This window comes from Rhagoletis pomonella, unplaced genomic scaffold (genome assembly GCF_013731165.1).
Source record: "Rhagoletis pomonella isolate Grant_MI unplaced genomic scaffold, Rhpom_1.0 Rhpom_scaffold_00017, whole genome shotgun sequence".
NCBI classification, from domain to species: Eukaryota; Metazoa; Arthropoda; class Insecta; order Diptera; family Tephritidae; genus Rhagoletis; species Rhagoletis pomonella.
In genome coordinates this window covers 2,389,925-2,401,248 of record NW_023458571.1, presented here as the reverse complement: position 1 = coordinate 2,401,248, position 11,324 = coordinate 2,389,925, and the positions used below count along the sequence as shown (strand labels likewise).

At 34.4% G+C, this 11,324-nt stretch overlaps 1 protein-coding gene across 1 annotated transcript; it reads left to right on the top strand.

Moving 5' to 3' along the window:
* Window positions 1-1,694: 1,694 nt before the first annotated feature.
* LOC118749491 lies at window positions 1,695-2,232 on the top strand (the record flags this gene model as incomplete). Its single annotated transcript, XM_036484286.1, is given in 2 exon segments — window positions 1,695-1,886; window positions 2,026-2,232. Coding segments are annotated over 2 exon segments (399 nt in total), but the record flags the coding sequence as incomplete, so codon positions are not given.
* Window positions 2,233-11,324: the final 9,092 nt, after the last annotated feature.

The window sequence follows — 11,324 nt, the reverse complement described above, 5'->3', positions numbered from 1 at the left end:
CTACCGCTACATGGTAAGCCGGGGCTTATCAATTTTGAGTAAATTAGAGTCCTTAGATTCCGAAATTTTGAAGTTTCAAGCAGTTCTGAAATTTGCCGTTATATATAAAGCGGCCTCAATTTTAATCCGCTTTCAATAATTTTCAACGTTTTGCTTTTATGTGGCAAGCACAATAACCATGCCGAGTTTGGTACAAATTGGTAGAACGGTTACCGAGATACATATACGTGATCATAGGTGGGCGGTGCCACGCCCATTTCCCTAAATTTTATCACAAACGTATTTCTTGGTTAAGAAATTTTTGCAAGCATCAATTTTGAATAAATTAGCTTTAATATTTAGTGATTTATCGAAGATTTTGTATTTCTCTAAATTACCGTTATATGGGATGTGGGCGTGGTTATTGTCCAATTTTAAAAATTTTCGGCCATTTGTGTGAAGGCCAACAACTGTGCCAAGTTTGGAAGAAATTGGTACAGCGGTTACCAAGATATACATATGTAACCATAAGTGGGCGTGGCTACGCCCATTTTCCGAAAATTTATAATATTCTTATTTTTCGTCTAAAACTTATTGTAAATATCAATTTTGAGTGAATAATCTCCAGTAGTTATTAAAATATCACAGCTTTCGTATTTGTCTAAATTACCGTTATATGGGATGTGGGTGTGGTTATTGTCCGATTTTAAAAATGTTGGGCCGTTTGGTATGTTGTGCGAAGGCCAACAACTGTGCCAAGTTTGGAAGAAATTGGTACAGCGCACAGACAGGTATTTGGCCCTAAAAGTTGGTCAAAATCAATTATTTTGTTTTAGTTGTACACCCTTTTTTATTGTTCCTCGAAATACAACGGCATCTCCTCCTAACAATAGCGCAAACCCGACGCGCTAGAGCCTTTCCCCCGCTCCATGCGCTTAGTCGGAAATTACCGTTCGCTTGCCGTGGTGGTGTGATTGTTCGATACGCTCAAATTTCATTGTTTTCAAATATTAAAATTATGGTGAAAAAGTCGATTTCGTGTGAGTTTCTACTATGGATCGTACACAATCAGGTATGTACTGATTATTTTATTTAGTTTTGTTATGAAAAGAGACATTTTTCGTACCTTTAGCTCCATTAGTAACTAACCCTTAAAAATTCCAATAAAATACCCATTTTCAAAAATCATTAAGCTTTTTAAAGTATTTCTCAGCATTTCTCAGTAACAGTGTATATGACTTGTTTTAGAATAGGCTCTAAAGTACTCTAAAAGCGTAAAACAGCCACCCCTCTATTTTTGGTAATTTTTTTTTGCATGGACTCAAAAAACCACGTGTTATGTTTTTTAATGAAAATTGGTTTATTTTGTTTCCAGGCTCTTCTGGAATGAGAGTATTAACTAGAAACGATTTACTAAGTATCATGGAACGCTCCAATGCGTCAACTTTCAACGAAAAGTTGGAATTTATGGAGTTGGAACTTCTCCATCAATACTCTGAAGATGACCCAAATATTGCCGATGCAAAACACAAGTTGTCGATTATACGCCACCAATTCAAGCAGAAATGATCAGCTGCCCGCAATACCAATGTCAGATTCCTAGAAACCAATAAAGAGGCTCAAGGGTACCATATTGCTACCAAAATCAGGTACCTATTTACGTGAGACCTTAACCCTTCAAAACAAAAGAACTTACATTTCATGGAATGTTAGCAATGACTAACGGTTTATCTTTTGTTATAGGATTAACTCCAGGTAGACCTCAAAAGTCGTTCTCAGACTTATGTGAAAGGAGTAAAAGGCGAAAAACTGAAGAGCTTCGAACATCTGACTTGGATGAGCTGGCATACGCAACACAAATGAAATTGCGAAAAACTGGCGAAGTCGAAGCATCTAAAATCGTAAAGGTCCTTACCAGAAGCCCCCGGAAAGAAAAAATATGCAGTAGCGGTAAAAGAAAAAAACGCTCAACAAGAAAAAGAAGATTCAACGAAATTGGCACACCTTCGTTCGCTGTTTATGTTTGTTCAAGCGGGGCTTACCCAGGCCCAATACGTAGTGGTTCGAGACACGAATCCAGGCTTTTACCCGTGCTATTCGATTCTAAAGAAGTTGAAGAAAGAATGTTACCCCGAAGTCCACAGCATAACTGAGACCTGTGCTGAAGTAAGAGTACAAAGTTTAATGGATCACACCATCAAGCGATTATTAATGCATCTTGGTGAGGAGTTCCTGGAGCAACTGACTGAATCTATTATTATGTGGCGGCACTCACATTAAGCAATTAATCTATTATAGTTAAACTGTGCACATAAAGGTTAATATTAAATTCATTTATATTCATACACTTAAGGGTTAAGTTATCTTACATTATGCTTTGCATTATTATTCTAGCGATTACAGTAGTGCTATCTCTCTTACTCCTATTAATTAAGCTATCATAAGAATGAATTTTATATATTGCGAATATCATCACCTGATGTTCTTCGCTCATACATATAAGAGTAATTTCGGCAATGTAATACAGATAGTTGGATTTTGGTTACCACGTCGGATAGACGTGTTTAAATAAAGGACTAATTCTCCACATATACACTATTATACCTAAAATAAAAGGACGAAGTGCATATCCGAACTCGTCGACCTAGATATGTTCTAGCAAAATGAATCCCGTTCTTGTCGTTTTTTTGAAAAAGTTTTTTGTGGACTTATGGTAACTGAATATAGCTAAATATTTCACGAAAATGATCCTAAAATAAGTGTAATTAGTAATTTTTGTCCTATAAACCCAAATTATGATTAAGTTTCATGTTTTATTTAATTACTGAGTAAAAAAACACATAAAATAATTTTGTCCGGTTTTACTATGCAAATACTCCTATGTGCAGCGGTTACAAAGATATACACATGTAACCATAAGTGGGCGTGGCTACGCCCATTTTCCGAAAATTTGTAATATTCTTATTTTTCGTCTAAAACTTATTGTAAATATCAATTTTGAGTGAGTAATCTCCAGTAGTTACTAAAATATCGCAGTTTTCGGTTTTCTGAAAATTACCGTTATATGGGAAGTGGGCGTGGTTACAGTCCGATTTCGCCCATTTTCTATACCAACCTACCTTGGATAAATGGAAACCTACATACCAAATTTTGTTGAGATATCTCAATTTTTGCTCGAGTTATCGTGTACACGGACAGACGGACAGACGGACAAACAGACATGGCTTAATCGATTTCTCTATTCATTCTGAGCATATATGTATACATTTGTCTATATCTATCTCGATTCGTTTTGGCTGTTACAAACAACCGTTATGTGAACAAAATTAATATACCCTTGTGCACAAGTGCGCTCGGGTATACAAAAAAATTTAAATGTGTAGAATGATAAAAACGTAGAAACTCGGTACCAACATTAGATAAAATAAGCAACTGTATTCGTCTCATTCTCTGCGCTGCACATATGTGTTTTTTTAAGAAGTTTCGCTTCTATCACGAGTACGGTGCTGCACTCGCTTTTTTTACTCATGCATTTTTGCTCAGTGGTAATTTATACATAATTAGTAGCGGCACATAAAGTGAACTTACCCTGCAGAAAAAAATTATCAATAGATAAAAAATAAGCCACTTGTAGTTAGCTTTTTTGCGGGATTTCTATAAAATATATAACTTGTTGTTATCTACAAAATGCTAACATGAAGTAATGCAGGAGTAATGAAGGAGGTTGTTTTCTTTAAACGCGTTTTTATTTAAACTAGTATCGCCCAGTTGTCGAAATTCGACATCTTTTTTCATACACTTTTGAATTTTACCTATCACCAATACTAAGCCCTTTATGCGGATTACTATTTTGAAGTCCACCAGCATAATTTATAGCGAATTTATAGGAAAAAATCGAATCATGAACGTTAATATCGGATTCATTAATGCTAATTCTACCAAGTCTCCTCCTCAGTAGCTTTTGAAAATAGACCGAAAAAGGAACCTCGATTTTCATTTATAAAAAATATGTATATGTATTTGTATGTATAGATGAGATGTTCATCACTGACTAATATGTTAAACAATTCAGACTGTAATCAAGCCCGTAATTACGGTATTGACAACATATGTTGCTGTGTCAAATTTTAGGACGTCAGCATAAGCGGTTCCAGAGATAAGCGATATGAGAATTTCAATTTGTATGGACGGTGCCACGCCCCCTTTTTCAAAATCTACCACTTTTCGCAGAAAGTACGGTATTGACAACATATGTTGCCGTGTCAATTTTCGAGACGTCAGCATAAGCGGTTGTAGAGATAAGCGAAATGAGAATTTCAGTTTGTATGGGCAGCGCCACGCCCCCTTTTCCAAAATCTACCAGACTTCGCCATAAGTACGGTATTGCCAACATATGTTGCTGTGTCAAATTTCAGGACGTCAACATAAGCGGTTCCAGAGAAAAGTGATATAAAGCTGAGATCCCACGATTGCCGCAAATGGACCAATCTGGAACAATTTTTATTGTGCTGTATTGGAGCACAATAAAAAAATTGTCCCAATCAAATTCTGTACCGTCACACGGTTGCCTCTTTTTATACAATTCTGATTGCCGCAAGTTGGCGAAAAGCAATATAGGGCTTGTTCGAGTTGCAATCACAACCGCAGTGTTGCGCGAATTATTAAAGTATCACGTTCTGTGTGAATTTCTAGCAATGTGTTATCAGTTGGGCAGTTGCAACAATGTTGCCATTTTTCATCAGTACGGCAGTAATGCCGCTTTTATTACGTGCCTCGATCAGGCCCATAGTGACAAACATTGCCCCAAACTTATCACACGATTGTTCGAGCATGCGGCAATTGTGACCATAAGGTGTTGCGCTGACTTCTAAATTATGTTTTTTTCTCTGTTGTGTAAAAATGGCGTATTCCTAATAAAAAAAAAAATAAAACAATTGTATCTGCTTTGTATATTGCGTGCAAATTTTTTTGTTGTTTGAAAGCAAAGAAGCAAAAACTTGTGTCCAATGAAAACTCACGCATTCATTTAGGAGTTTGAGTGTATAGTTTTTTATTCTTCGACGATAACTGCAACGTTCTATGTGGAGTTCAAGTTGCAACAGTTTTCGTTTTAATTCTTTTACGTAGAGGTTTTTTACTCATTACAAGTAAATTGGTACAAAATAGTTATGTTTGTTTAAATGAAAGCGTCGATTTTACATAATTTATGTTTTGAATGAAATTTTATAATTATGTGTACAGCTCGCAAGAAAAGATAGCACCTTAACATTTTGATCAGTCTTGACTTTTTTCTTCTGTTTGTTTAATGTTAATTTTTTCCTATAAAGCCATACCTCACTGTCTAGTAAACGCCACTTAAGTCCAGTTTTCAAACTTTATACAAAAATTATAAACATTTCTTAAACTTTTGATAACAATTCAATGGTTTTTAATTGGGATTTCTGGAAAAAATTTTGTTATGCAGTTTACAAAGTAGTTTACAGAGAAGAAAGTGCATAATACCGTCAGCTAAAAAAATTATAAAAAATCAACAGGATTTTTTAGCAACTTCAAACTTCCACCTAATACTAAATTTTAATGAGCTATAAAACTAAATAACATTTTTTTTTCTAGAAATCCAAATTAAAAACCGTGGGATTGTGTTCAAAAGTTTAAGAAATGTCTATAATTTTTGTATAAAGCTTGCAATTTGGATTTATGCAGTTTTTGTGAGACAATGAGCTATACTTTTAACAAAAATAATGAAGATTAAATAAATAGAAGAAAAATAGTCAAGACTGGTCGAAATGTTGAAGTTCTACCGTTTTGTCGTGGTCTGTATTGAACTTTTAAGTTTTTTTTTAAATAAATTTATACTGTCATGGCAGTTCGCCAATTGGTGACATAAAACATCTTTCGTATTCTTCTCGTATGAGTTTTACTTGTGGTGGTATATATCGCAGCAAAGATTCCGTCATCGGACTTCAAGAAAAATTATAATTTGAATACAAATTAAATTAAAAGTTATTTTGCATCCGAAAACAAGGAATGAATATCAGTGATTTTTGGACACATAAGGAAGCAAAAAAGTAAATTATTAATAAACAGCCTAAATATTTTGTTGTGTATTGTTCACTTCAATTGCCGCACAAGAACACAATAAATATTGCCGCAATTTTGAAATTTTCATTGCCCCATGATTGCCAATCGAGCTATCACACGATTGCCGCACACGGGCCGTATTTGATTGGGCACAGTGAGCACAATATCGGCCTCTATTGCCGCATGAGCCAATTTATTGTGAAATCACACGATTGGGGCATAAAATGAGGCAATAATTGGTGTATTGCGGCAATCGTGGGATCCCAGCTTAAGAATTGCAGTTTGTATGGGCGGTGCCACGCCGCCTTTTCCTAAATCTACCAATTTGCGCCGTAAGTACGGTGTTTATAGCATATGTTGCTGTGTAAAATTTCAGGACGTTAGCATAAGTGGTTCCAGAGATAAGCGATATCAGAATTTCAGTTTGAATAGGAGGTGCCCCGCCCACTTTCCCAGTCCCTACCATTGTTCACCGTAAGTAGGGTATTTACAATCTATGCATCTGTGTTAAGTTTCAGTTCTCCAGCATAATAAGTTTTAGAGATATAGTGGTTTTCACAGTTTAGTCTATATGTCAGATGCCACGCCCCCTATATATCGGGGTTAATATTTCTAGATTAGAGGAAGTTATATCCTTTAAATCGGTGTAGGTTTCATTGAAATCGAGCAAACGGTGCCTTCAAAAAAGGGATTGCAAAATTTTCTTGTGGCGTATTTATATATAGACTAGAGTGCCAGTTACTGTCGAAATGCGACAGTTTTTCTAGTTTTAGAAGCCTTAGAGAGGCTTTATAACTTAACACGTAGCAAAACTTATACGGTACAAATTAACTAACCGGAAAATCTTCTGCTAAAACGTATCTAATTTTTTTTTTTATCTGAGAAGGTCTTTGGAGGACTTGGGCAGGACTTGGAATTGACCTGATACATTCAAGTTTATCGGTAAATTTCAATGATTTGATACATATCGATAGTTCGATGAATTTCAAGAACACTAAAATTCGATAACTCAACAAAATTCGTTAACTCGACCAATTCCGATAACTGTGAAATTCGATGGCTCAATAATTTTAGATAACTCAAAAATGGAAAAACTTTGGATACCTTTATAAATTTTTACTTTTGACATCTCCACATTTTTCGAAAACTATCTAAACATTTTGATAACTCGTGACACTCTGTTAAGACGATTAAATGCGATAAGCAGTGATAAATCGATAAGCTTATATAACCTTGAAATTTCGATAAATCGATATATTTTGAAAATTCCATTAACTTCGCCTCGTTGAACCAACCAATTTCAGTAGATCAATAATTATCGATAACTCTGTAAGTTGAAAGAACTCCATGCATTACGACACCTCGATATATTTCGTTAAGTCTATAAATAACGATAATTCAATAAATATCGATAACTTGATACATTTCTTTAACTTGACAAATTTCGTTAATCCCACACGTTTTTATAGCTCGATAACTATCCGTAAATGTGGACAACTAAATTTCTCTGTCTATAAATTTCGACAACTCCGTAAACATTGATCAGTTTGAATAATTCGATACGTTGCGATAACTTAATAAGCACGGATAAATTTCGATAATTTTAAACTTCGATGATTCGATGAATTTCAATAACCTTTATGGCTGATTTTATTTCGATTCCTATCGGAAAATTTCGGCTCTGTTAACCTAATTCTTATGTATTTCTCATTGTCTCCATTTTCGCCTTTATCTCAATTTTCGCCTTTATCTTCACTTTTGCCTTTTTTTTGTCTTCATCGTTATCACTTGTTTCTTCATCTTCATATTTATCTTTATTTCAAAGTTTAATTTCAAATACGAAGTAAAACAAAATGCGAAACGCTTGAATTGAACAGGTTGCAAAAACATCCATTAACAAATATGGAAATTTTTAAACGACGATTTTCAACCAATTTCGAAACTACAAAAATTCTCATCTACAGAAAATTACTTTCCATCGGTGTTTCTGGTTTTGAAATTGGTAACTTTACCTTGGCCTTCATCTTTCACATCTTTGCTTATATCCTTTTCTTTTTCTATTCTCGTAGATGAGATGAGGTGCGATGAAGTGATAAGATGTGACGTGATTTTATGTGATGTGATAGTATGTCATGTCATGTGTTGTCATATCCTCTGATGTCATGTCATATGATGTCATATCATGTGATGCCACGTCAAATAATGCCATGTCATGTCATACGACGTCATATCATGTGATGTCAAGTCACGTGATGTCATGCCATATAATATGATATCATATCATATAATGTCATGTCGTGTGATATCGTGTGATGTGATGCAATATCATGTGATGTCTCTTCATATCATGTGTGTCATGTAATGTGATCACATTCCATGTTCCGATTAGTGTGTCGATAACCCTATTGATAACTGTGTTGATAAAAATACCGATAACAATATCCATAAACATATAGAAAAATACGATTGTAAAATCGATTAATTCATCGATAAATACAAAAATCATCAGTATCGATTATTGTACATATCGTTAACAATATAATAGACTAAATCGACAACAAAATCAATTATTTAATCGTTTTTATACACATAACAATATACATTATTGTTTCGATAATAATATCGATTATTATATTGATTATTATATCGATTACAGTTATTTAATCAAAAACATTATCGATAACAATATCGATCTTCATCCTAATCCTTTTCTTCATATTTATCTTTATTTTTGCACATTCCTCCTCACCTTTACCTTAAAGTGTTTAAATTTACTTTGATCTTCGTTTTTGCTTGTACCTCTAGGCATCTTTGTTTTTGTTTTTATTCTCAAACCGCTAAACCGCTCAGAACCATTTCCATGTGCATTATTCCCCTTGAATTTGACAATTTACTCCCAACCAACCAACTGCCGCTAATGAAGTTTCACTTCATAAATTCAAGAAAAGTTCTTACCTTTTCAGTTACCCTAATTCTTAATTCTGTCATTGTCTCCATTTTCGTCTTTATCTTCACTTCTGGCTTCTTTTTTTTTTTGACTTCATCGTTGTCATTTATTTCTTCATCTTCATATTTATCTTTATTTCAAAGCTTAATTTCAAATGTGTAGTGAAACAACAGGCGAAACATGTCAAATTGAACATGTTGCAGCAACATCTATACACAATTCGAAAATGTTTAAACGACGGTTTTGGCCGTAATTTTCAACCAATTGTGAAACCATAAAAACTCTGCTCATCTACGGAAAAATGCCTTTCCAACGGTGTTCTTGGTTTTGAAATCGGTTCGGTAGAATCGCCAAACGAACGGAGACAAAATTTATGTTAGCATATTAATATATAGATATCCTGCACTTCGCAAATACTTTTTCGAATTGAGGAGAACTAAAAGGTGCAATACCGTATTCCTCGGACTCGGACTAGTAAAACTGTCAAAAAATAAAAATTCGCTCAGAGCGAGAGAGTAACACTGAAAAGTACGGGATCGCTTTCTAGTAAAAAATGGTAACTTCTGTCAACTTCAACATAACCTCCAAATTCTGGTTGTAAATTTTTGCTTATTTTGTATGTAGACACACTCAGCTCACACATGTAAATAACCAAAAATTCTTTCGTATTAATTAGAATCCACTCAAACACGTTATTAAATACTTTTCAACATGAATTAGAAGAGTGCACTTTTATTTTGTTTACAATTTGGTTGCCAAACACACTACAGCTGATCGTTTGACACATTTACCAGAATTTACCAGCAAAAAATTCTCGGACTAAAACTGGTAACTGGTATTGTCCTCTCAATAGTCAGAGAACCGAGTACGGGATCGATTTCCAGTAAAATCTGACTGATTCTGACTATTTCAGACTAGTCCGGACTCGTACGGGATCGCAACTAAAAGGAAGATCAAAATCTCACATTATCATTTTGAAGTTATGCCTGACGAAGTTCGAACCACCTACAGCAGAATATGTCAACGAATATGAAATGTAATAAAATAAATAAAAAAATTAAATAAAAAAAAATTAAAAAATATTTTGTTTTTCCTACTGATATTTTATGTCTAAAAGTAGTTAGAAGTTAGTTACATCAAATGCAAAGGTAACCACCCTTGACTACATCTAATGCAGAAGTAACCACCCTTGACTATTTCGCGGCCATCGCCATAGAAACATAGTCAGCTTTCGTCAAAGAAAATATACTGATAAAAAGTGACTTTTAGCTCCTTTCTAATCAACTTAAAGTTATTTTATAGTTAGACACATTTCCTGCAGGGTAATGCATTCATGTATGTACAAATGTGGGTAAGAATGTATGCGTCTTCCCAGTTAGGTTAGAGGCGGGTATCGCTGCATACTTTGTACATTAGGGTGGTCCAGAAACAGTAAAGTCGGAATTGTAATGCTCTCACCCCCCTAGGATTGTTCTATTTTTTTATTTTGAAATCGAAATTTTTTTAGAGGTCGCTCAAAGCGCTCAAAGCTTTCCATGTATTTTTATATGGGAAAAATACATTTTTCGTAGAAATGGTATAGAATACTGAAAGTCAATATTTTTCGATCCGAAAATTCTTGTTCTCTTCAGAAGACTTTCAGTAATAATACCCAATTGTTTATTTAACCATTTTTTAATACTAACCATTTTTTATTGGTCGCCCCATTGCATTTTTCGGGGTTTTTGGCGGACCTATAAATCATAGTTGTAATGAAAAAATGGTCAAGTAAACAATTTTGTATTATTATTGATAATCTCCTGCAGATAAATAGTTTTCTGGTAGAAAAATATTAATTTTTAACTATTCTATACCATCAAAATCAGCAAAAATAAAAAAGATTTCTATAAGAATTAGAAAGCAACATGCACAGCCTACAAATTATGTATCGCGTGCAGGGAAGTCAACTAGAGGGAAATTCCCCCTGATTTGCAGGGAATTTCGGTTTAGGTGGCAATCGGGGACTCGACAGTTTTTTGCGGAGGATTGGGTATACAGGGTGTCCCATAAGTAACGTGCCAAACTTTAGGGGAAGGTAGGTGGGGGGGTGAGCTCCCTGATAAACAAAAAATTTTCGGGTAAAAGTGTCACCGTTTTTGAAATATTTACATTTTTTCGAATTTAAAAAAAATCGTGCCTTTTCATGTGTTTTCTTTAACTGCAACTACAAACCGGGCAATACTTAGTAAATTTTTTATGTAAAATACTTCCAGATAGTTGCCTCTCCATACTCAAATGCAATGTAGTTAAAATATATTAAGGAACCATCATAAAATTA